The 27,679-nt window shown below is 42.9% G+C and overlaps 1 protein-coding gene across 2 annotated transcripts in view; it reads right to left on the bottom strand.

The window, feature by feature from the left end:
* VWCE (von Willebrand factor C and EGF domains) overlaps positions 1 to 27,679 on the bottom strand; it is a 424,528-nt gene that overhangs the window by 343,171 nt on the left and 53,678 nt on the right. For both annotated transcript variants that reach the window (XM_069223762.1, XM_069223763.1), the window contains exons 2-4: positions 5,471 to 5,571; positions 2,647 to 2,736; positions 1,076 to 1,132 (exon numbers count right to left, since the gene is read on the bottom strand). In XM_069223762.1, coding sequence (XP_069079863.1) covers positions 1,076 to 1,132; positions 2,647 to 2,736; positions 5,471 to 5,571 — 248 coding nt within the window. The remainder of the gene's footprint in view (positions 1 to 1,075; positions 1,133 to 2,646; positions 2,737 to 5,470; positions 5,572 to 27,679) is intronic.

Raw genomic sequence — 27,679 nt, 5'->3', positions numbered from 1 at the left:
GTTGGAGCCGCAGGCTCAGTGCAATGACCTGGTTGATCATTATTATTGTTGTTCACTTTGTCTTAGATGCTGCCAATTTAAGAGAGAGGACGCTGGCAACAAGAGGACCACACAACCAATGCAGGGTGTGAGTGGAGCCAACCAGGAATTGCAAGAAGGTAAGAGACTGCAGTTGAACACTGTTTTTTTGAGGAAGCACTAGATGCAGTGTGTGGATCCAGCCAAGAGCTTCAGGTAAGTATGGCAGGTCTAAATTAACAAGGATGCAGGGAACAGTGCCAACTGAGGGGGAAGAGACTCTAGGTAAGAGCAGGTAAGAGGACAAAACTGGATGCAGGGACTACAGGAACTCGTTTCTCTGAAAGTGGGGCATGGAGAAAACCTCAGATAGGAAGACTAGAAACCAAGCACAGCTTTTAGATATGCAGCTTTTGCGATGGCTGCCAGCTCATGCGCAAGTATGCAGTGTCGCGATAACTCACATGTGATCTCAGCATCTACCCAGGAAAGACTAAACAGATAGTCCTTCATTCAAGATTACACCCCGGGCCCGCGCACAGTGCTAGCACAGGTCGGGCAAATCTTGACAGCACTGAGCTGTAGTCAGTCTGTGATCTTGTCCTGCTATTTGCACTAATGGGAAGCACAAGAGTTTTATGTCAGCATCTAAGTGCCAGATGTTCCAATAAAGTTGTAGTTCTTGGGAGGACAACAGATGAAGCATCCATGTCATTTGAATGAACTTTTTGTCTACCTGTGAAAGATACAGCAATGTGGACTTTGCATGAAATTACAATGCAAGGCCCTATTAAAGGCATTTTTGAAACTTTAATATCATTTTGTAAACCACATTTTAAACATGTTTTTCAAAAATAAATCTGCCTATCTCTTTAGTTTGTACTTAATGAATCAAATATTTTGGAAAGGTCCTTCACTAGTTTAACTATTGCTGCTTTTGTGTGAACAGTCTACCATATACTATAATCTTCTGACATAAACATAATGTCCCATGTCACTTTTCCCATACCATCTACATCCTATAATGTTTATAATCCCGATTTAGGGTCCAACTTACTTTTCCCAGGTGATACCTCTGCGTACTGTGATAGGAAGCCAGTGGCTGCACCATCATCTGAAACAAGAGAAAACTGTATCAGAAGAGGTAGGAAGTAGGGGGTTAGGTTATGATTTAATATGTACAAAAGCTGTATTGAGAAGCATATTTCTATCTAAAGAAACCTTTCTGCAAATATTTTAATAAACACGAGCACCAAACTTTAGAGGCCTATGATCGCCACTTTCCTTCCATAGCCATACTTTACTGTCTATTTGAAAACATATTTCTTTGGCTCCTTGGGCACATGGATTGTCTAGAACGAGAGCCCTGAATCAAATCTATTGCACCTAAATAAGAACAATGATTAATGTTAGCAACCCCTCCTGAACAGCGATCTTTGTGTCTGATTCACAAAGGTAAGTTATACTTTTGAGTAAATGTATACTTTGTAGTGAGTTTATTACTTTTGTATTCACAAACTCCCAGTTTAATCTTACTACATAAGTGTAAGTTACATATCTTTACCACCAAATTAATGCACTAGGCTGACTCTTGTGTGGGTAAGGTCCCTCCTTAACCCCTCCCTTACCCTGTCTATACCCCTCTTCCTCCTCCCTAATCCCAGCCCCTGTAGTAAGGTCTGCCCCATTCCCCACCAAATCACCTGTATCTCTCCCACATGAACTACTAACATCTATATTTACATGTACAGAGAATCCGTAGTTGGGGCAGAGAACCCCACAAGTATAGGCAAAATATACACTTTGCAGTATGGTTTGTTGTACTACAAAACATACTACAATGTGCAGTTGTGATTCAGCCCCAAAGAGAGTACTGTCAGAACCTGATCTTCAATCGTTTTTGAATTGTGACTGTGGCCATTTACCTGACAACACCCTGACCCCTCCTCCAAAACATTGGATGGTGGTTATTAGTTGCCTGACAAGGGCAAGGGACCTATTCAAGACACAGACTTTGCAGCAGAGAGATGGCAAGGGAGAAAGACATATTGAAATGTAAGTTTCATGACAAGTGTGAGATGCTTCCTGGTCAAGAGAGATCAAGAATTTAATCAAATAAAGGAAAACTGTTCTTTGGATAGGAAGTCTATATGTAATACATTTTCCTGTATTAACTTTCATACCTTGACAAAATACCCTGAACAAGATTAGAATTCTCAGTGATAGATTTATTTCCTTGCCGAGAATGTGCATTTTTCAATCAGAAAGACATTTCTGCCACAAGGAAAGCACATTCTGTGTAAGGAGACCTAATTAATTTGCTTGTTTCCTCTCCTGTGGGCTGAAAATGCACTTGACAGAATGTCTATTCAATGTAAGGGTAAGAATTTCCATAAACAGAGATACCTTTTCTAAATACCTTTCACATTTGTCTAGGGCATAGATGTCTCTCAGCTAAATAGAAAATTAACTATTGTGAAAAGAAGAATTTGGGCAGTGATCCTTTACTACTGTTTTCTTGACAGAATTGCCATTGCTATTGCATGTTTGCCACTGTTGGGCCAAAGCAAGCCAATATCAGATCCACAAGGTTTATTGACCGGACCTCGTTATTAAATGTGAGTCTACCTGGGCAGCTGATGCTCTGCTGTCCTCCTCGGCAGGAGCAGACATTTGGAGCTATGCAGGATCCACTTCCACATCCAAATGAACAAAGAGCTGTATGGAAACAATGAAGAGAGGCAGGTGTGAGATAACGAACCAGTGAAGGAAATATATACTTAGATCCAGAGACATATGATGATGTATGGCCAACGAATACTGCTTAGAGGGTGCATGTTAAAAAATGGTTCTTGGTGCTAAGAGTATCAGCAGAATGTAGAAAAACTACTGGAGGTTGAACTAGTGGGTATTCATCAGTTTCCCAAACTGGCAGAGACTGGGTTCTAATTGACGATGGACAAGTTTTTTGTAGCAACCACGAATAATAATTTGACTTTTTTTTGTAGCATACTAGGAGGCAATACAGAAAGTAACTTGGTTTGCTCAGATTAGATTAGAAGAAGTTCATTTTTAAACGGGTTGCCATCCGTAACCTGATAACACCTAAACAATCTGCAATGGAAGAAAGAGAGATTTGATTACAGTTTTATTTTAATATACAAAATCAGTTACATATCATCTGTATACATATAGAAGTGCGCTCCATATAGGTGATGCAGTTTGACAATATAGATATTCAGTTTTAGACGGAACAATATGGTGCCTGGGGGCACTCCAAAGGATTGTATTGATTTGGAGCTGTGTCGAAGCAAAGTGACAGTTTGCTGCCAGTTTAAGAGAAACGATGACAGACATTTAAGAGCTGATCCTGAAATACCTATACCTAATGATCTTGATTAGAAGAGCGTAGTTGATGGTACTGAAGTAGCACTAGCTCTGCAATACCACCGAGAAATAAAATCATAACTAGTTTGGTGCCTCCAGCAGAATGAAAGCCATCTTGGTAGATATTCAAAATGTTGCTAGGTTCAATCTCGCTATGCAGGTGACTGGTAATCATTTAACTAAAAACAGGAGCAGAAATATAGTTCTATAGTTATATTCTTCATATTGGTTTCATGCTTGTAGGTCTCATAAGAGCTGGTACTATGCCTGATGTCTGGTGAAAGGGAAACGTTAAAAATGAGTAAAAATTCTATCAGTAAAATGTTGATGAGGGTTTTCCTTGAATGTACAGGACAGATATCACCATGGGAGACAGAAAGGCTCATAGTGTTTAGTGAGTCTGGAATTATGAGGGTGAAATGCCCCAGAGAGCCATTCATGTTATTGGTTAAATTATTCAATGTTAGTAGGTTGACTTTTTCAATAGTGTCCAGCTCAATTTCACTTCGGATTTTTCTACGTTACCCCAGAAGAAAGAAGCATGGCCATTTTATCGTTCTTCTGAAGGGGAGCTAATGGCTGAGGGGTGTTGCAGTTAATTAATAGTTTTGAAAACGTCTTTGGCCAAGTTGACTGAATTAGTAGATCAGTCTGAAAAGTACTTCCTTTTTGCTATTCTAATTTGTTCCTAACACCCGATGCACGACAGCATTGCTGCCGGCATCAATGTTGCTGTGCGTTTCCTGCTGGAACAGCAGGTAGAAACTGTGTCCCAGCGGGAAACTCATAATAGGGCCAGCGGAAAGGAGACCGCACTGGCGGTCTACTGACCTGCGGGAGTTTGGCGTGAGGTCTTTTCTGCCTGACAAAATCCTAATGAGGGCCTATGTCTTTGAGACATTGTTGGTTTATTTAGGGGAACTATGGGATGCAAAATATTAGGTAAGCTATTATTGAGACAGGCTGTCAATGTATTGGGTTCTAACCTTTAAAGCTTGCTACAATTGAGATAAAAATATAGTAATATGTGGGAGGCTTCCCAGTTGATGGACTATTGGTACCATTTTCTTGAAGCAGATCGGTTTTTGGTGATCTTTGTTTGTGGAGATTGTGTAAAACAAACAAGCATTTCATTGTTCTTAGTTTTAGCCATAGCAATTTCAACTAGATATACCATCAACTATTCCGTAGCCATTAAAAACTAAAAAATAGTGCAAGGAAAAACCTAAAATAGTACCTTTAAGTTATTCAATGTAAGTAAAAGTTAGAGAGGCCCTCACCTACCTCGATCCAGCGGGACTCCAGCTATTGATATCAAAGATCTTGCTAAAAACAACAGGTAATCTTTTCAATAGTTTCTTAAGAAGAACAATGTTCTTTGATTATGTCATAATAAGACCACTAAACAGTGAGGGCCTGATTAACAAAGGTAAACTTGTACTTTTGTGTAAGTTTACTATTTTTTAGTGTTCATAAACAAGTTTAATTTTACTATTAGTAATTTTACGACTGTGGAGACTCCACAGTTGGCCGGAGAACTCTGCACATAGAAAGACAGGATTGTAGAGAGTTCACAGTTCTAACATTATAGTAAAGCACTGGAGCAATAATGGGTATGAAGAAGGCATTATAATATAGGAAAGGATGAATGACAGTGAAACAAGAAGCAATTTTTTCAGACCTTTTTTGTGTACTGTTTTGAAACAAATTTAGTTGAAAAGATGACTGTGGCACAATGGATTAGAACTGAACTAGTGCTAGCTTTGAGAGTCAAACTATGACCCACTCAAATTTAAATGGAGGGGTGGAACACTATGTCAGCGGGGAGGAAGAGTAATGAAAGTGATCAAGGGCTCTCCTACCGCAATACAAAGTGGGAAAAGGAAGTATGAGAGGAGAAAAATAAGCTTTTTACATTGACAAAATTACATAAAACATCATATATCATCCTATATTACGAAGTAGTGCAGGCTCAAATGAAAAAATGGATGCTATAATGTCATAGATTTTCCCAAAGAGGAAGTTTCTGAATGTCGCTCTACCTGTCTATGTGGTAAGTACTTACGTATAACACAGAGACCAGTAATGGGAGATGGGGCCCATCCAGGACAGCACCCGATTCCTGCTCCAACAGCAGAATGACACATGTGAGGTCCAAAGCGATTCCTGGAGGGGGAAGCAAAGGAAAGGTTCTATGCAAAAAACAAGTTTACAATGCAAACTCCTGTCTGCCTACTTGCAAGGGTGCAAAAAGTAAACTCTCCTTCTACAAATAATTGAGTTTGCTTGAGTCTGAACATAATTTTTTAAGCAATATATACAATCAAATCTTACTTACTACTGTGCTCTAAATAAGAAGATCAATGATGTGATGTTTCTTTTTTTCCTTTACTATAAAAGAATACTACATTTTCCACTTATGGTTGTTACTTTGTGTTGGTTTTTTTATGCAAAAGAAATAATACCATCAGTCTTGATGCAAAAAATAAAAATGCCTCTCAACCATAAGTCCTACAAGATACTGTTCCTTTTGTCTAAGAAGTGATAATTCAGGTTCAGAATTTATATGATCTGAGATAACATTCAACAGCTGTAGATTTGGTCACGAAAGATTATTTTTCAGTGAGCCATTCAGAAGCAGGGGCAATATCCTGTTGTCATGTTCCTTAAGGAATACTCACCATTTCTCCCAGAATATTCCCTGTAATGTCCTGACCACTGCAGTGTTCTATCCTCAATCACCCTTTTATCTGCAGCCCACTCCGTGCCTCTCTTTAGTTCAGATCTATTCATCTACTAGTACCTCTCAATTGATACTTTCAAGTGCACAATCAAATACATTCTTTACAGCCACAAGGACCCTCCCTGCTGACTATCACTTCCAATTACCATACCCTCTTCTTGGCTGGAACTCAACAATAACTGCATATAATCCTGTTATGCTATATGTGACCTCACAGTGTTCAGGGCTCTTAACAAACTGTATAGCTCTCTGCAGTGGTTTGCAAGGCTATCAAAAACAAGAGACAAACAATATTAATAACAAAATAAAGAGAGGGAAACGAGTAAATAATAGATTTTTCAATTGTGTCATTTTTAAATGCATTCTTCAAGGATCAAGATCATTTACTGGATTTTATGATGAGATGTGCGTTGTACTGTAAATTGAAGCCAAAGATAGAATATGATGTAGGTACAGCCTTGCAATGTGACCTCATTAGTTCCTTCTCAATGGATGGGCATGTGGTGAGAGGCAATCTCACTCTTCTGTGGAGTTGTTTTATATCAAAAGTCAGAGAAAGCACGAATACTGTTTTGTTGGGGGAGCAAGTCTCACATGGAGACAAAGCTTTGCCTTCATGAGCTTATGAGACCTATCTTTAGAAACATTTTAAGATGTAAAACGAAAAAGGAAAGCTGACAGAAGGATGGCAATGACGTGACATTTTTTTGTGCTGAAAAAAACTTGGAGATTTTTACTTCCATATGGCGACCTACAAACCTCTAAATACCTGTAAATCATCACGGTCTAATCAGCCAAACCGTTCATTGCACACTCCACAGAACGCCATGAAATCACGATCCTCGAGCTATGCACACCACTGTTAGGATTTGTATTGTAACAGGCAGACCCTATAAAAAAATAGATCAATCTCACAATCCAATCCCAGAAGGTCTATAATGCAACAATACAAAACATCAATAAGAGGAATTAAAATAACTTCCTTCTCCATAAAAATGTGCCTTTCTTACTCAAGGAGGTGCCTCGCCCATAGAGTTTCATGTAGATCACATATATATACTCCTTCTGGGCAAACTATCACATCCACGTGCAAGGTCCACTTCCATCCACTTTTAAGGGTACATCACATTTCCTCACATTTAATGCTCAGTTTTCTCTACAGAGAGAAATTTGGCAATATGTGCTAAGAGATGTGCAGTCACAAACTCTGTGATTAGCAACAACAAAGGTCTGCCAATACCAAATCCCTTTCTTTTCCTTACATGTTAACCCCATTTTGTGATTCCAAAAAGGTTTCCCAAATCACAAAATGGGGAAAAGTATCCACATTGAATCATAATTTGGGAAAATTGCACTCTTTCCAATGGTGAGCCAGCATGGTATGTATCCATGGTTAGCAACTGCAATTCTAGTCAGAAATCAATGATTTGTTACAGACTCCCACGGGGAGGTAACCGATTAATAAAGGGGAAGAGGTGCTTTAAAGAGGACCCCTTCTCCTTTGTTATGCGGGTTACAACTTCAGGAGGCATATGTAGTGCTCCAGGGGACCACCACCATCTCTCCCTGACGTTTTCAAAAACAGAAACCTTTTTTAAAAAAAATATGAAGCCCCATTTCCTATAAGGAATGTGGCCTGCTTTATAAAACAAGTTTTCCATTTTGGAATGTAATCAATGGGCTAGTGGTCAGCTAGCACATCCCTGCCAGGAAGGCAATCACACGGGATCACAAACTGAGACCCGTCTAATGAGTAATAATTAGGCAAATTGTTCTGTGACCGTCACAAAGTCTGTTTGCGTTGAGCACTGGAAGTGCTCATTTAACACAAATCTCTGACAGTTTTGAGCTGACTAATGTCCTAAGTAGTTGAAGAGCTAGCGCAGCAATAATTAAGCACCTTAGACAGTGTTAAAGGGTTCCATGCCACAGGTACTTTTTAAGGAATGTAAGGCTATTAGCTGGCAATGTAGAGGCATTTATTGAATATCTAAAGTATACAAAAATTATGGATGGAATGCTAGAATTAATCTCAGTCATAGGAAGTTATTTGAGGCCATATCCCAGTCCATCATTATTTTGTACACCATACAACTTCAGTTGAGACCCAACCACATGCAAATCAGTTCCTGTACCAATGGGAATAATCCCTGTACCAATGGGAATAATTGTGCCCGAACATGCGAGGCCAGGTCCTCCCTTTACCGGAACACAAGAAATCCAGGACAGGTTTTGCTGTAGTCTGGACTCATTAACCAGCAGGCCTTGAAAATGATACTTGTCGACTCGCTATGGCGAGCCAGATTTTTTCAGGATGAGCTCTTTTTAGGGCCCACTGGTCATTTCTGGCCAGAGTGCTGGAGCTAGCAGAGAACATGTGTTCTGTTGATTCAGAAAGAAAGTGAGCAACAAAAATGCCTTTCTATCTTATTTTTATCTTAACACTTTCCTTGACCTCTTAAAGTCAGAGGTCACATGTCAGATTGTGTCTTCTGACAAACTGCTGCTTAGTTTGTCTTGGAGATTGGTATTTACCGTACTTGTCTTTCTCTGACTGCAAAGTTATAGGATTTTGTAAAGTGAACTGTCTGATTAGGTAGTGTGAAAGGAAAGGTTATAGCATGTCATTTTATTTCTAACACAATATTTAGATAGCTTGTAAACAAACAATCAGAACACTTCACTTAGTGATGTACAAATGATAAATATTTCCTGAAACCTGATTTCCACACACTATTGTTTGAACGCTCTGTAGTTCTAACAATAAAACTGCATTTCAGTGGGAAAGTTTATGGCCATATCAATGTAAAATGGAACGTCCGTAAATGACTGTGCACTGTTACATCATGGCTTAGTAGTATATATATTAAAAGTGAGAGCTTTAAAACATGAACTGAGAAACATTCCTTCCCCTGCCCTGGTGACAATACTATTACTGAACTAGGAGGCAAGTAAAGGGTTGTGTACTCTACATGTGGCTAGAGTCTTATTACAAATGTAGCAAATGTTTTGTCTATTAAATCAAACAAAAGATTTTTTATACCTCAGACATGCTGAATTCACATATTTGGAGATCTTGTATGTGATAATGAAGACAAACATTGGCAAAGCCAATAGGTCTTGCCTATGCAAGAGCTATTAGCTTTGCCAATGTGTTATACCCATGATGTTTACTAGGGTGGCAGCTGTTCAGCATGGCTAAACGTTAGTGGCACAGAGAAGAGTTGAGATGACTGTTGCAGAGTGGAATTGTGAAGAGTTGAGTAATGTGTTCTGGAGTGGAGTGGCATTGTGTGTTGTGTATTGGAGTGGCACAGTGTGGAGTCGCATAGAGTGGCACACACTGGAGTGGGATAGAGTAAAGTGGACTGGTGTAGAGTGAATTGGTGTAGAGTGTTGCAGATTAAAGTTGTATGAAAGTACACTCTTTCTTGGCATTGTTACCCCCATTTTCTGCCTGTTGTCAGTGTGTTTGACTGTGTCTATTGGGTTCCTGCTAACCAGAACCCCAGTAGTTTAGCTCTCTTCTCTAAACTGTATCTTTTTCTTCCCACAATTGGCATACTGGTCACCCTATGTAAGTCCCTAGTATATGGTACCTAGGTACCCAGGGCATTGGGGTCCCAGGGGATCCCTATAGGCTACAGCTGTTATTCTGCCAACCATAGGGAGCCCATGCAAAGGGTTCTGCAGGCCTGCCATTGCTGCCTGCGTGAAACGGGTGCATGCACCCATTTTCACTACAGGTCACTACACCAGGTCACTATAAGTCATCCCTATGTTAGGCCCTCTCAGCCCAGAGGGCAGGGTGCAGGTACCTGTGTGTGAGGGCACCCCTGCACTAGGAGAGGTGCCCTCACAAACTCCAGATCCATTTTCCTGGACTTTGTGAGTGCAGGGACGCCATTTTATGCGTGTACTGGACATCGGTCACTACCTATATCCAGCTACATAATGGTAACTCTGAACCTGGGCATGTTTGGTATCAGACATGTCAGAATCATACCCCAATACTGTTGCAAATGTTGGAAGTATGATTCGATGCACTCTAGAGGGGGGCTCTTTAGCTACAGACAGTCTTACAGGGTTTTCCGGGATGCCCAGCTGCTGCCACCCCTCAGACAGGTTTCTGACCTCCTGCTGCTTGATCTGATCAAGTCCAGAAAGGCAGAACAAAGGATTTCCTTTGGTAGAGGGAGGTAACACCTTCTCCCTTCCGAAATAGGTATGACCCGCTTGGGAGGGGTAGCCTCCCCAAACCACTGTTTGTTTTGAAGGGCACATTTGGTACCCTCTGTCCATAAACCAGTCCACACCAGTTGTGGGACCCCTAGTCCCTCCTCTAGTGTGAAACTGGACAATGGAAAGAGAAGTGACCACTAGGGACAGTACCCTCGTGCAGCTGCCAAGGCTTGTTTGCATCTCTACCAAGGGATCTTTAGGAGACGTGTAGCTCTAGCCCCCGGCACTCTATCCTGCAAAGCACAGCCTCCTGCGTGGTTCTCCTGCGGATCCTTTTTTTGCAGTCCTGTGTGGGCTTCTTCTGCAACTCCTGTGTCCCTGTCCTGGGGGCCTCCTGTGGGTGCTGCCTCTGATCCTGTGGACTCTCTGTGCTGCTGAGAGTCCCTTGTGACTTCCCCCTCCTGGCTTGAGTCCTCTTGGACCTTGCTAGTCCCTGGCAGCACCTCTTTTCCACTAACCATGAGTTTGCTTTTGCCAAGGCTTGTTGGTGGAATTCCTGCTCCGACACACATCTGCAATCTTCCTTCTAGTGTAGGGGTTCATCAGGAACTCTTCTCTGGCTCCAGAGCTGCAGTGCTGACCTGTTCTTCATCACCATCAACTAAATCCTGCATCCACAGCTGGGTGGATAGTAGCCTCTACTCCTCCTAGACTCCACTGTGACTCTTGGACTTGGTTCCCTCTCTCCACAGGTCTTCTTTCTTCAGGAATCCACTGCTGGTTTTCTTGCAGGCTTGTCTGGGTGTCTTCTGTTTCTTCTTTTCCTCCTTTTGGGTGGTTTGGGGAATACCCAGTGTTTTACTCCTGAACTCCTAGTTGCTGGGGGGGGGTACTGTGTTACTTACCTCTATGGTTTTCTAGTACTCCCAGCTCCGCTCTACACATTTTACTTACCTAGGTGGGGGTACCTTGTTCGCATTCCATTATTTTAGTGTATGGTTTGTGCTCCCCATAGGGTCACTATCGGTTATTGCTATTTGCACTGTTTTCTAACCTTTTTTATGCCTATTTCTGATCGCTAGTGTACATATTTAGTGTATTACTTACCTTCTAAGAGTGGGTTACCGGACTAGTATTTTGTGGTGATTTGTTCCAAAAATAAACTACCTTTATTTTTGTACAACTGAGTGTTTTCGTTCATGAGTGTAAGTACTGTGTGACTATAGTGGTATTGCATGAGCTTTACATGTCTCCTAAATAAGCCTTGGCTTCTCATCCACAGCTACCTCTAGAGAGCCTGGCTTCTAGACACTGCCTACATTTCACTAAGAGGGGATACCTGGACCTTGTATAAGGTGTAAGTACCTTGGGCACCCACCACACACCAGGCCAGCTTCCTACAAAAGTAGCATAAAGTGCAGTGGCATTCAGTGTAGTGGCATTTAATTCAGTGGCATACAAAGCAGCATTGTAGAATGCAGTGGCATAGATTAAAGTGGTGCATAGAAGAGTGGAGTGGCACAGACTAGAGTGGGGCACAGTAGAGTGATGTGGAGGGCAGTGGCGCAGAGTAGAGTGGCCAGAGTGCAGTGGTGTAGAGTGCAGAGTAGAGTGTAGTCCCATAGAGTGCAGTGGCATAAAGTGCAGTGGCGTATAGTGGAGTAGTTAAGAGTAGAGTTGTAGAGTTCAGTGGCGGAGAGTGCAGTGTTACAGAGTAGAGTGCAGTGGCTTAGAGTTCAGTAACATAGAGTGCAGTGGTGTAGAGTGCAGAGGCACAGAGTGGAGAGGCACAGAATGTAGTAGGGTTGTGCAGTGGTGAAGAGTAGACTGTTTCACAGTAGAGTGAAGTAGTATAAAGTGGAGAGGTGCAGTGTAGAGTGGAGCTTCATAGAGTGGCATGAGTGTTATGGCGTAGAATAAAGTAGTGTAGAGTCCAGTGGCTTAGAGTGCAGTGGTGCAGAGTAAAGTAAAGTGCATTGGTGTCGAGTGTATTGCATAGATTGCAGTAGTGAAGGATGCAGTGTTGCAGAGTGGCGTAGAGTACAATAACTTAGAGTGAATTTGTGTAGAATAGATTGGTGTGGCCTAGCCTGAAGTGGTGTAGACAGCAGTGGCAAAACGTGCAGTGGTGTAAAGTAGAGTGGTGAAGAGTGTATTGGCATAGAGTAGCGTAGTAAAGGGTAGAGTAGAGTGGTGCAACGTAAGGTGGTGTAGAGTGCAGTAGTGTAGAATGGAGTGGTGCAGAGTGCAGTGGCGTGGAGTGGTGTAAAGTGGAGTGATGCAGAGTAGAGATTGCAGTGCAGTGGTGTGGAGTGGTGTAAACTGGAGTGGGGCAGAATAGAGTACAGTGCAATGGTGTGGAGTGTTGCAGAGAAGACTAGAGTGGTGTAGAGCAGAGTAGTCATTGAAATGACCATTACACTTGCAGAGACACAGAGCTTTATTAATAAACGTATACAGTGCACAGACGGAAATATGTTTAAATTGAATCACCTAGTTTAATGATTGTTTTGATCATATTAAAGTATTTGTTTCCAATATACTTAAGAAATAACAAAAAAAATTCTTCATTTGTGCGCTCCTAATTCTGATATATAGTGAAATACACAGTTCATTTAAATGTTGTCATGTGCTTGAAAAAACTCTTTCGCTACCCCCAATATCCAGCAACACTGTCACATAAATCCTCTCACATTGAAGTCAGAAAATGAAAAGTAAATAAGCGCCCTTGGAAGACAGCGCCTGACATTTCACCTTGGTCTTTGAATGCACAGCAAATGTGATGAGATAAGAACAATATTTGAAGGCCTATTGACAGAAAGCTAGTTTGTGGAAGAATGCGGAAACACGGTTTAGGCAACGGGAGGGTTGAACTGGAGACCCTAAAACTAAAAAAGCCAGCAAATAGAAAGCCAGAAAGTGTGAATTACAAACCACAAAGCCAATGGTAATCAATGAGCGGAATGCATTCCTAGGTCAACTTTCGGAAAGTCCCCAAGATGGCTTTAGAAAACCAGACAACTGCGCTGTCTGCTAGGCTGTGACTGTGAAATAAAATATTTGTCTAGGATCACACCATTCTAGACCTTTAATGGGTCAAACGTATTACAGTTAGGTCGAGCAGATGATGCAAGTCACTGGACCAGTAGGTCTGGTAAAATTTCCATGATTTTTCAAGGCCTGACGGGTTATAGCTTGGTTCCACTGACATAGTGTGGACCCGCCTCTGGGCATACCTGTCCCACCTAGGGTGACACACTTCAGTATACAAAAAAGTGATGAATGGAATGCTTGAATTAATCTCAGCTACTGGTAATTACTCCGAACTGCATCCCAGTTCGTTGTTATTTTGCACACTGTGCCACCTCAGTTTGGACCCAGTCATATGCAAATCAGTCTTGACCCTGTCCCAATGGGAAAGCCCAGCCCAAACTGCCAGGCCAAGTCCTCCCTTGTAGCAAGGTCAAGGTATTATATGGTATGACTAGGTAGCCTTACCATGGAATACCAATACAATATTCAGTAGTGGACCTCGGATACACTCTCAGCAAAGCCTAGCTCAGTCCTGGTAATGTGGCAAAGAGCAGTCAGGCAACTTAGAGGAACATGTGTAAAGCATTTCACATTACCAACAAGGACAATAAATAAATGACATGAGTCAACATAAATCGGACACCAATTTAGAAAAATAGATTATATTTTAACCTTAATTTAGTCACCAAAACAAACTTTGTAGCTTTTGTACATCCAGAGTTGTGGATTTTTAAGTCTTTGGAAAACTTTTGTTACCTTCCCAGGGAGTCGGGATGCAGAGGTGACTTGGCTGTCTTTGGTGCTGAACTGTCCGCAGTGGCTGATGCGTTTTGCACTACATTGCAAAACTGGACTTGGAAGTGGACTCACACTCCACCCTTCAGATGTTGATGTCTTTGGGAGGTCCAGGACCAGGAATCGATGCTTGGATCTTCACCACCTCGTCCAGTTGCTCCGGGTGCCAAGATTGCTCCTAGCTGTCAGTCACTGGGCTGGTCGTACCAAAGCTGCTTTGCTGCTCCAGTCGAAGTCACTTAATTCAGGTTGCAAACCCACAGGAGGGGGGTCGCTGGCGACATCAGTCCCTATGCTGCAGGGGGTCGGGTGCTCTGGAGTCAGTGAACATCATGTGGCCATCGGTTTCCGTGCAAGCGTCCAACAAGCCTTAGTAGCTGCAAGGGTGGTCCACAAGCTTTCTGACTGGAGGTCGTTTGGTGGGAAGTAGAGGCTTGAAACTGGGAAAGGATAGAACATCTGGGAAAGGATAGAAGGTCAAGGTCCTCTCCATCTTCTCTTTCACTTACTGAGACTAAGGCTTCCTCCTCCTCTCTTACGGACTCTGGTTCTGAGGAAGATGCCTCTTATCTATTTCTTTCCTCTTCAAAAGAGGTGAGGACCTCTACTAGGTCTCCTCTCTTGGCAGTAGCTCTAAAGCTGATGCCCCTACCTTTGCACATTGTCCTCTGATCATTAATCCTGAGGATGGAGAGGATGGGCTGGTTGAGGCTCAGGACCTTCTCCATTGTGCACTGGTGTATCTAAGGAGTTGGGAACTTTTTTAAACTTTTTAACTCTTTTACCTAACTACCTTAGCTTCTTGAAATCTTTTTTACAAACTTTAATGGCCTAGTGGAATGGGATGTAATCCAATTACCCTGCTTTTCAGAAAACATCAAACAAAATACTTTTTGAGTCTAAAAATCAATTGAGGATTTCTTGTGTCGTCAAAAATATACTCATCTCTCAGTGGCAAAGTGAAACACAAGTTCAAGATCCACATCACTGTAACACCAATGTGGCAAGGTCAAGGTATTATATGGTATGACTAGGTAGTCTTTCAATGGAATACCAACACAATACCCAGTAGTGGACCTCGGATTCACTCTCAGCAAACCCTAGCTTATTTCTGCTAGTGTGGCAAAGAGCAGTCAGGCTACTTAGAGAAACATGTGTAAAGCATTTCACATTACCAACATGGATGATAAGTAAATGACAGGACTCAACAGAAATCCAAGACCAAATTAGAAAAATAGGTTAGATTTTAATTGTAATTTAGACATCAAAACGAACTTGGTAGCCTAGGTACAACCAGAGTTGTGGATTTTTAAGTCTTTGGAAAATACAGTACTTTGCAGATTTGAAGGGATTCAATAGAAGTCAATGGGAAAAATAGCAGTGTGCACTCAGGAACTTCTAGGGTGAGTTCCGACAAACCCACAGGAACTTAAGGTGCTGCAGAGACCTAGACCAAGATTCAACAGTTAAACTTTTGTTAACTTGCCCAGGGAGTCTGGTTGCAGAGGTGACTTAGCTGTCCTTGGTGCTGAACTGTCCACAGTGGCTGGTGCGTTTTGCACTCATTTGAAAAACTGGACTTGGGGGTGGACTCACACTCTATCTTTCAGCTGTAGAGGTCTTTGGGTGCCAGGACCAGGAATTGACGCTTGAAACTTCACCACCTTGTCCGCTGGCTCCAGGTGCAGAGGTTGCTTCTAGCTGTCAATCACCGGTCTGGTTGTACCAAAGCTGCTTTGGTGCTCCAGTCACAGTCACTACCTTCAGGCTGCAAACCCACAGAAGTGGGGTTGCTGGTGATGCCGGTCCCTATGCTGGGGGGACTTTGGAGTCGGTGAACATCATGTGGCCTTCGATTTCTGTGCAGGCATCCAACAAGCCCTGGTAGCTGCAAGTTTGGTCCACAAGCTTTCTGGCGGATGAAGGTCATTTGGTGGGGAGTAGAGGCTTGAACTTGGCATGGGCCTCACTCACACTCCTTAGATGCTGGACACTGAGTTTCTTTAGGCTTAGGCACTCAGAGCCCGTTAGGTCATAGTTCTGCATCCTCAGCCCTTCTTTACTCCTGCAATTTGCAGAAACATTTGCCACCAGTCAGGGGAGTCTTCCTTGGGGTTTCAGTATCAACGGAGGTCCCTCTGGTCAGGACTAACAGGTTTTCACCACTAGTACATACCGGGCACACGTTTCCAGTACGGGTCTCTGCAGGTCACTCTGTGTCCTCTTCTTTGCACTGGGGCTAGAGTCCAGGTCCTGTGGTTGGTGCAGGTGTTTCTTTGTGCTTCTTTCTTCTTGTCTAGGTAAGATCTAAGTTGTGGTGCCAAGGGAGCTCCTTAAATCCTGGTCTATGGGGTGTTTAAAGGTGTGTGGGACAGTGACCAATAGGTTACTGTCCCTGCGGCTAATCTGCCCCTGCAGTGACGACTTCCGGTGGGGAGTATGTTAATTTCTACCCACAACCCACTATTCTAGGGGTCTGGTCTGCCAAGATAGCAGAACCCTTCCTTGACCGTGCAGACCTACTAGCACTCTCTCAAAGGTGTGGCTAGTTTGAGGGAGGTTCACACCTCCTGCAAAGCTAATTTCCCACCTGCCTGGCCGAGCAAGATGGGAAGGCTTTGTCCTCCACTGGGGGGGACAACTACTTGCACATTAAAGGTAGGTGAAGCCTTTGAGGCTCAACGCCTTGATGCTTTTCTCATTAACTAGCCTGGGAAGGAGGAAGTGTGACCTCCTCCTTGACCAAGCCCTTTGTCTTATGTCCTGCCAAGGTGCTAGCACCACCGGCAAGAGGTCAGACTTCTGTCTGTGGCAGCAGTGGCTCGGGAGAGACCGCAAAAACAGTACAGACTGAGTAACTTGGTGGGTACCCTCTAAGGGTGCCACCTGGGCACCTGCTTTTTAATCTAAAACTTTGGATTCATATTCAGGGTTAAAAAGCACAGTGTTTGATAACAAACATGATAGAATTCAGCTGAGCCATTGCAGAGCTGGTCAGCTGAGCCGTGGTCAGATGCCAGCCCATATAATCTAATGAACCACTGGTTACTTGGGCCAGCATTGCAGTTTAAATGTCAGCACAGGCATATGTGCTCCTGCACATATACCCTCACTCATGAACAGTGCACCCTGCCACCTGGGCTAGAGAAGCCTGCCTTAGGGGTGACTGACCAGTCCATGGGCAGTAACAGGGGCTCTGCCTGCACCTGGTGTGGGCAGAGCCTCACTTGAGCAGCAGGCTGCTTGTGTAGGCTGGCATGACAGCTGTGCAGTCTTTCTTTTACTTGGAGTACTCAGGGTGGCACAATCAGTGCTGCAGCCCTTGTACTCCCTCTACCACCCTTCCCCTGGATACCCTGGGTACCATTTACTGGGGACTTACAGGGATGATAGGGTGCTTGCCAATTGGCCTATGCAATTTGACATTTACTTGATGTGAAAGAGCACTGGTACTGGGGCCTGGGTAGCAGGCCTCACCACACTGACAGGTCAAAACCCACAGCATCTGACAGCAAAAAGTGGGGGGTGACCATCCAAAAAGGGGCACTTTGCAACATCCCTGAATCGAAATACAAGCAATTTATGACCAGTTTCACCATAGTTAGATCTTACCATCCAGTTATAGCTTGATTCCAGTTACACAAAAGCACAACAGCTCAATTAAAAACCACAGAACGCTTAACCACCACAACAAAATACAACACCACAGAAGTACACAACCGTTCTTGCCACAGTAACACCTCTAAAACACTGTTTTCACAATAACGTGGTAAAGGGTGTTGCAAGTAAAGGCTGCCTTACTTATCACTAAGAAGTGGACATGAAATAGCGCTAGTCAAAAAGTTTAGTGATACAGACATCAGCGTATGTTTGTGTGTCAGACTTCTATCTTCTTTTCACTCAGTCAAGTTAAATTACATAAGGGGCATTTAAAATGCACCATACTCACCCTCAAGGAGGTATCCTGGTGTAGACTGGCACAAAAACAGCAGAGATGCACATTTACATGTATATCTAGTGTATGTCCACTCGAATGGAGGTGCACTCTTCTGCAAAGCATGGTGCTTTTTGCGCTGATTTTTCAGCAGTGCTTGCACTACAGACAATAAATTGAAGTGCAAACTGCATGTTTTCCACCCACTGGCAGAATTATGTGGAATCTCGTGGAGCATTTCCACTGAATTCCTCGGAATGAAACTCTGTGAGTTCCCGCCACCCTAGTTTAATGGTATGATCATTTCTGGTGATGGCGATAGCTATCCCAGGCATTTGCCATGGCGTTAAGCCATTTTTCAGTGACAAAACAACTATCTGGTTGAGATATTTGAATCATATCCCAGAGTTAAATACTGTGTTTAAAAAGGCATCTGGCATTTAAATACAATTGATTGTTGAATTTGGAGAAGAAATAACTGAGGAGACCAGTTCATTCATAGGTGGGTGGAGGCTCAAAGCAGACTGTTTTAGAAACCCTGAAAATATAGATGCCGAAGCAGAGATACTACCAGGGAAGCTTGAGAACCTGCAGTTAGCATAGGAAAAAGGGATTTCCACATTAGCTGGAGTGCAATTGTAACAGTTATTTGAATTATTGAGAGAGACAAGTTGAGACCTGCTTACGGCTGCTGCGTAGACTACCTGAGTGATTCTTTCCTGTGTTTAAATATGGGCTGCCGGTCATATTCTAGATTGGAAAGACAGGGAGTGCAAAAAAGCTAAACGTATTTTAAAAATACATGTCATCATCACTAAGATGGCAATATCCCCTCCAGTATCACTATATAAAAAGTGCACCCACACTTAAATATAGCCCTGCCAAGTACAATGCATCAGGGGTTAGGCTAACGCATTTTAGTCCGGGTGTCAGCATCATCACACTAAAATGCGTTAGTCACTCAAATTATAGCGTTCCCCCCGACCTCCTAGGTTGACGCTAGGTGCAAAAGCTGCCCAGTAAGTGGCAGTTCGCAGCCATCGTGAGTTCATGACCGCTCACATAGCCAATTATAAAGCGCTTCTTAGCGCTCGCCCTCTATCTCCCCTGTCACTGCTATTTCAGTGCCTCTGAGTCTGATGCATAATGCCCTTCAGCTTTTGAGTTGTTCACTTTAATATTAGCTATAGTCTGGTCTCCGCTCCACATCCTTTGATTCCGGGAAAATTACCTCCTCTCTGTGTCTGGAAAAAATTAATGTGATCTTATGAAAAGTAACTGTTTCTCTTGTAAAACTCTCCAATACCAACTGGTAGAGTTCGCGCTAGATAACGTTGCAAAAAAATAATAACTAAAAGCAGATTAATAAACAGTTAAGTGGGTCAGCCGCACTTCGCAGTAAGTCCCATAATTGTTTGAAATATCTTGTCCACGAAGAATAGTTTACAAGTATCATCTTTTTCTGAGTTAACCTTGACCTGACTAGCACTGTAGTGTTGCAGAGTGAGGTTTTTTTTTGCGAACCTTTGGTTACTTGAGAGCAGTTAGCACCCGCAGAAAAGAAATCATTTGACAGTCAAAAGTGTTTATGAAAAATGCTTGTTTTATATAAAACTACATTTGACATGTCTCGCACAGGCTAAAATAGTCATCCTTTGATACAAATATGGCACATAAGTAAAAACTATTCGGCCTGTCGGTCTGCTAATATTTTTAAGGTTTTTCAAGGCCCATTAATGTATTGTAAATTCACTCACCTACTGTAATAAACTTCAATTTCATGCGTTTTTCAATAGTTTCAAAACTTTTCAGGGTTTTCTGTTTCTTAAACATGGGTAGTTTGTGATATTTATTTCCTTACATGGGTGGCAATGCTTGGTTTTACCTGAGAAGTATCACTCGAAGTGTCACACATTTGACAGTGGAATGTCACTCATAAAATCATTGATATGGTCAAACCTAAGAGATCTGAAATATTGGCAGCTATGAAAAAAGAAAAAAGAAAACCTGACCAATCCTTTCAAACACCCAACCAAACACTCAAACTACCAAACTCTAAGACAGAGCAATAACAAAATTAAAGTGCAATGTGCTACAGTGAAACGCAGTAACGAAACTTCAATAACAGGCTCATAAGTTTAAAATTGCATAACAAAGCAAAATGAATTTTTAAAAATGCATAGTTCACCAACGAGACGGTAACATACCCTGCAAAATCGCTATATAGAAATTGGCCAGGAAGCCTCAGTGAAGTGCTCTCAAAGTGTATGATGTAATGATTTTACAAGGACATTTTACAAGGGAATTTTACAAGGGACACTTACAGCACCCTCCACTGCAATGGTTGGCTCATCTTTCATAGCTAAAAAGTATCCAGTACCTAGGAGGCTCTCAACTAGTGGTACCCTGATGCATTCTACTCTGTCCACCCGGCAGGGGTCTAATATTGTTATAAAGTCGTATTTTATGCCTTTGCATTCACCATAGAGAGAGAAATCAGAGAGCTTTAAGTGGGATGTAAAAAGTAGGGGTCTCAAAAGGCTGTGAAGCCTATGTAATTAAGGGGGTGGCATAGACATGTAAACTAAATTTCTATGATTCCCAAAGTGTGTCATCCAAAGGGTATTTTGGTGCTTCTATGAGCTTTCAATTATTGCATTCATAGACACAACTGGCTTAGCTAATGCAATTAGCTGTTTAAAATAAATGAGTTTAATTCTGAAATTGTAAATAAAAATGTACTTAGTAAAGGGTTATTAGTCTTCAAGGTGTCTCGTGTTCACTCATGTTACACATACATATACGCCCCTTTTCTCTCTACACATTTCCTCCATCTATATTCCTATCTCACACCTCATCTCTTTCCACTCGCTCCTGAGTGCACTGCCTTGTCAATATTTTGCCAACTGTGCGCCTCCTTTAGACACATTTGCACAGAATCAAAACTACAACTGGAATACGTGACCACTGCTCTCTGCAGGGAGTCCAAGGACTGGATGACTATGTATTCTAAACAGGAGGGCTCTAGGTTCAAAGTATACACTATACAATCGTACTATACTATATGAAAAAGTTAAAAAAACAACATCCCTGAAATTGCTAGCAATCTTCGGGATTGCAAAACTAAATACGTGTGAAATATAAATAGGAACTCACCATGGATTGCCTTAACTTTTTTGAAATTCATTGATTAGAAATTATCCATGTTTTACCCGTAAGGTTGAGGACACTGGTATATGGCTCAATAGAGACCTCTTTCAATGTCCGTTTTTAACTACTACAGGATTTGAGACCTGGAGGGGCCTGGCACACTTAAAGCTCCGAGAAATCAATAGAATATACTTAGCTTCTCTAACGCTGTGTGTTTGCTTTGATTGTTATCATGACATAGAGACTTCTCCGGGAATGGAGGCGCTGAGTAACCTCAACAGAAATGGGAAGAAAAGAGAACTGCCAGCAGAACTTGACTCACTGTCCTTAGCTAGCTCAGTAGGTCAATATCCTTGCTGAGGACAGGGCCATCTTAAGAATTTTGAAGGCCCTGGGCAAAACATATTTTGGGGGCCCATGTTCGGAACAGCTTTGAATATATGATTCAAAGTCAGCTTTTTCATGCCCTCTTTGGCCAGGTCACTTGCACTGCAAAGGCAGACTGGTCCAAAATCTTAACATGCTTCTAATATTCAGGGACAGTGATGTGTGTTTTCAATATTGGCATATAGCAACCGCTCACAAATATTATTGCAAATAAATCTGCGACCCACTGCCATTTCGCATGCAAGGTCCTATTTTGGTCTAAATTTAACCATCACAAAATAACTGAAACCGGACCTTGGATGCTTGTTTCCGGTCCAGGGAGGACCTGGCCTGGCAGTTTGGGCTGGACTGTTCCCATGTGGAGCAGGGTCAAGGCTGATTTGAATATGGCTTGGTCCAAACTGGGGTGGCGTGATGAGCAAAAAAATAATGGATTAAACCCAGTTATCTGACTAGGCGTGAATGTTTGCATTGTTCAGCATTCCCTCCATCATCTGTTCTTTTTGCTATTATCGGGCTAATGTCATGTAATTTTATTTCTAGTTAAGTCATCATTAAGCAAATTAATGTGTTTTGAAACCCTCACTTTGTACCTCTTTTTGGTCAACGAAGGTTGGCAAAGTCTCTTACACAACTTAGTATGTGCTGGTGGTTGCAAGTGGTGGGCACTGGCACTCCTTTTTTGGGACTGGAACTCATTGTATATCATCAGACTTTGTTGCAAAGAAAGGGGAAGGTAGGAGGAAGAACAATATGGGAAAACACTGACAGTGGGAGAAAATAGCAGTAAAAAGAATATTTAACAGTGAGATAAAGGACCATGTAATGGAGGGTGTTGGAAGAAAGAGGCATGAGAAGGAATCAGTGATAGTCAACCTCTCATTTGACAATCCCAGCCCTCAGCACTCTCAGAGGCAGGCCCCCTCCTACCTCTGTCTTCCAGCCCTCCCTCATTTTATTCTCACTCTCCCTCTTTTCCTCTATCTCTTTGTCTCTCACCATTATTGTGCCTGCTGCAATTAAGCCTGGGGATCTGGAGAGTCATTTAGAAGGCCCACAGGCAGGGGCCCTGAAAATGAGCCCCCAGCGGCTCTAGCCCCCATTAGCATTTTGGTTAAGTGGCCATGGATATCGGGGATCAATGGTGACACCCTTCTCAGAATGATAACAGAAAACGTTGCTATTCTCCTAGCCCATAGGCAGCCTATCTAGGCTTCCAGGTCTGAAGGGCTGCCGGTGAGACACTTGTGGTGAGGTCCTAGTGGCTTGGCATGACATGTTCAAGGAGAAGTCTAGTCATGTTTGAGTGCATTAGAGACCAATTTTCTTTTCAATTTTAAGTAGGCTTTATAAGTCCACTCTCAGGGGGTCTCTCCTGCCCTACTTGGAGATATATATTCTATATCACTTAAACCCTAATCATAGTATAACATTTGATTCCTTTCTTATTTTGAGGATTCATGTTGTATAAATATCCATCAAATCACAAAAAAGTGCATTTCAATACATACAAAATGTTATCAAAATACATACTCAATAAATTGAATACATTTGGAAAAATCTCTGAAAATACGAAACACATCGCTCTGGGCTGTTGAGCGTTAGCCCAATTAAGATACAGTTCTCATCCTGTACTGAAGGTATCGAGCTTCCAGTGAATGAGTCAATATATTGTTCAAAGATGTGTTGCTCCCAATACAAAGTTGCAACCTCTTCTATCATGAGTGACACCATTTCATGAGTAACATCATCATATCATGAGTGACATCATTTTCGGATGGGGACCATAAATCAATCTTGCCTAAACTAGCCAGGATATTCCTTTTGTGGGTAAATAAGGGAGCTAAGTCCACAACCCACTCCCCTCCACTCCCTTCAACCTTTGTATGTCAGGATGATAGTAAATTCTTCCTGGAAAAACTCACCACTAGAGTTTGACCAAGGGTGCAACCAAAAAGCACTGGTTTCTTAAAATAATCTACATTAAAAGTGACAGTTTCCAATAACGGGTTCCTAAATAGTTAAAACAGCCTATTAAATGAGGACTCCTTTTACTTTGTGTTAGAAATGTTTTCATCAACTCAGGGAGACCTCCTCAGCCTAAAAAATGATGTGTCGTTCGTCTCTTAAGTCTCATCCCTGGGTGCTCATCGCCCACTCTCCTCATTTTATACACATAAATCATCTCTCCCTCAGCTATGAATTCTCCACCAGAGTACTACATATCTAGGCCCTCCTGTATGGGCTATGTAAATTAGTTGGGGTAATGTTTGACCCAAAGGGAGGGTTTAACAGTGGTACTTTTCTATAGTATTAAAAAGGTTTGTTTGAAAAATGTTCCGACAGAACCATGTACTGTCCTCACTCACTGTAAAGCACAGACTACACTGAGGCAAGCCAGATTCCATTCTCCATCCATCTGAGGTGGATACATTGAATACCATGAGCTCGGAACAGGTATATCATTTACTGTAGTGAAAACCCGGAGCTGTGCGTGCTAAAGCACTATCAAAATCAAATTATTATTTTTTTCTTATTAATGATGTGCCTTTTCCATGTAGTTTCCTGATATCTTTCTCATTAACAATCCTCTCTTAAATCTCGGAGAGACTTCACCTTTGGACTGTGTGATCGTGGACAGGCTGCCCAGGGGCAGAGGGAGAGTATTGCACCCATTATTTATGTTTTTAGAGAAAAGACAACTCACCCCCGATCTAAGCATAGCCATCTGGCGCCTGGCAATTCAGGCTGTGTATTAATGTAGGAGAGAGGGCGTGGGCCCAGAGGCAGCGCGCCCTTCCTCTAAGGGGTGAAAAAGCAGTGCAATGGAGAGCTGAAATACTCTCTGAGGAGCGCTGTCTGATGGCGACAGCTGAACCTGAGACCAGGAGAGGGAAGAGGATGAACTGTCCATTCATCGTCTTTCCCTGGCAGTCGCCACCGGGAAAGGACGCCAGACGGCAGCTTCCTGTTCAGGGGCACTTCACACACACTACCTGCTTCAAGGGGGGACGGCAGACACGGTGACATGGAGGGCAGGCCCGATGGGGAAAGAAGGGCACTGACGTCACGGAATGCTGTTTCTACGGAGGATGGGGTTGGGGCACCTGAACTCTGATGAAGCCACTCTTTCCATTTAAAAAATGGAATACATTTGTCAACGTCAGAAAGTTTCAAAGAGCAACATTGTGGCGCCAATTTCCATCTGAAAAGACTTTGAGCCGTATATAGTCTGAGTATAATAAAAAATCTACATGTGTGCAAAATGTCCCTCTCCTAAGAGAGAGACAGTCGCTTCTATGAGGGCAGTGGCGTAGCAATGCTGCCAGGGACTCTAAATCAAACAAATAAAAAGTTCTCCATGACCCCTGGGTGGAGTGACCCCTCACACCCATGTAAACTGATGCCCCTCAACCACCTCAGCTCTACGTGAACCAACTTTGGCACCATCTGACGAATTGGCATGAAAGTTCCCAAAAATGTTTTATCCTGTTTAGGTTCAGCATTTCAATGATGGATCCGCAGATGTATCTGAGGGGCGTGGGTTTGAAAAAAAGTAATAGTCAAAAAGAAGCATTTACCATTTTGAATCCCACAGGAACCTTTGCTTTCTATTACCGAAGAAGTACTGAATGGAATTGCACCAAATTTTCCATGAAACTAGGTGCCACATTAGCGTCATTTTTTTAAAACTCTAATGTGGAGTTAGGCTTCAAAAATCACTGCGCCATATTTACAAAGTGGTGCATGCATTGCACCACTTTGTAACTCATTGAGCTACATTATGCCTATACCAGGCACAATGTATGCAAGGGAGCATTCCCCCGTTAGGGTGGCCGAAAAATGGAGCAATGAAATCTGAAAGATTTCTTTGTGCCATTTTTAGCTGCATTTTTTAATGCCTGCTCTGAGCAGATGTTAAAAGGGGGGCACACCATTTATTAAAATGGGCCTCTATCTACTTTGCAGGAATACCGCCAACATTTTTGGCACTAGTCCTGAAAAGTACATCAATAGCATCAAGAAGTTTGACGTCTTTACCCCTACCCTGCGCCACAGTGCACCATATATTAAATACTGCGCACCATGGTGCCGGTAAGGGGTGCTAAGGGGCGCTTTTCTTAAATCTGTCCCTTGATCTTTACTCAGAGGAGTACCTTTGCTTTGTTTTATAGTAAATCCACTTAGTTTTTTTCGAGAAAGCCCAACTAAGAAAAAAATATCTTGGGTAGGATTCAAGGGATTAAAACTTAGAGATATCTTTATAGGTAGTGGATTCAAATGTAAAAATAAACAAATCAGATTGGACGAGGGAGCGTTTTCTTCCATTGTCAATTCAGGGTCCACAAATTCTGACTTGGGATTTTGGACCTGAGAGATCTGACTAGCTGACTGGGAGAGAACATTTCTTCTGGCATTTCATCATAGGTCCCGGGGTAGGATCCAAATGCCTTAATAGCACCTTTAAAGGCCACAAAAGAAAAGTGGAGGGCACAATCTGACACCCATGCCAAAATGGGGGACCTCCACACGGCCCCCAAACTTTTTTTTCTTTTAAATGATCCTTTACATGGGCCCAGACACTAACTCCAGAGTTTGCGAATCCTGACAGATGCAGCCCCCCACAATCATCGCATGAATTTCCTGAAACTTGGCAAACTCTGTAATGCATGGACCCATGCTGAAATTGTTGTCTTATATTGCAGATCTGTGCAGAGGCCAGGAATTATAAAACCCATGGACATATGTTTAGCCCATAATCGGTTTAAGAACTACAAGGCACGTCCACATCATTTAGTGAGGATCAAGGCGCCTGTGACGTTCTTAATTGGAGTTAATGCTATATTCTATCTCTGAGCCATGCCAAAGCTCAGCAGGAGTTTCCCGGACCACTATCTGCTTCTCCAGAGGATGAAGAAATGCTCCTCCACTTGGCAGAAGCTGACATCTACAAACGCTCACAGACCCCGAGAGAAGCTGGCCCACTTCACATCTACACCACCATAGTCAACACCCTGAATGTGCACTTTGCACCAATTTTGATTCCTGATTATGAGCAGTTCATACTGCTGCAGGCCTGGCAAAAGCTGGAAGAATCCACACATGCTTTCTACACCTGGTTCAACGAATTGCCCTGTACCCTGCAGAACAAGGAATAAGACATTAGGGCACGGATCATTCAGGTGTGAGCATAGGACAAGTTAAGGTAACACATCTTGCAGGAACTAGGGAAGTCCCTGTCCGATACCCTCACCCTTGAATGGTCAAACGAGCTCTTCAAAGCCCAAGGCTCCCACATGGAATTTGTAATAAACTGGCCCATCAAGAGTGAGCCAGTAAATCAAGTCACCAAGGGCACCTCCCTGAAGAAGACTGAAGGCCCCAACAAATCCAAGTGACCCAACGGTCAGTGGGGTGGGGAGGCCCTTGCACCCCAGAGAGTGTCCAGCCATGTGCAAAAAGTGTGGGGCATGTGCAAGGCCAATCACTTCGCCAAAGAGTGTTGTTCATCCTGTCCCACAATAAGCCCAGTCAAACAGTTCAAGCGGTGATCTCAGGATTGGAAGCGACCAACATAGATGAACATGAGCAAGACAAGATGGTCCCTGTTGTAAGTGTGCCAGGGCACAGTCACCCAAAAACTCTGACAACTCCAAAATGCCGAGGGGGTCTTTTTGAGACTGGTAGTTGGAATACTCCGTCTGCCAAACTCCTGACAGGGTGGCCTACGTGGCTACCTCTCCGTCGGAGCTATCATGGGTTTCCCACTGGGTCAGAACCTAAGTTTCTGCCCACTAGCCTAGTGGGAAACAGGCTACAGCATCGTCTGCAGCTCATAATTGAGCATGAGGCAATGCTGTAGCTCGCTAGGTGCACCAGCACCCTCGCAGTGTTCACTATCTGTGATGGTTCTGGCTAGGGGAGACCCTGCACAGCCCATGCCAAGTGCATGGGCCACCATGGGGCCCCTTGCACCCGTTCTCCACCAGACATAAAACCGCTGGCAGAGAAGGAGATCATAATCCCCAGCAGCACTGCCCTGACAGATT

The sequence above is a fragment of the Pleurodeles waltl genome, chromosome 3_1 (assembly GCF_031143425.1).
Source record: "Pleurodeles waltl isolate 20211129_DDA chromosome 3_1, aPleWal1.hap1.20221129, whole genome shotgun sequence".
Classification (NCBI taxonomy): Eukaryota; Metazoa; Chordata; class Amphibia; order Caudata; family Salamandridae; genus Pleurodeles; species Pleurodeles waltl.
This window is presented reverse-complemented; position numbering and strand designations above follow the sequence as displayed.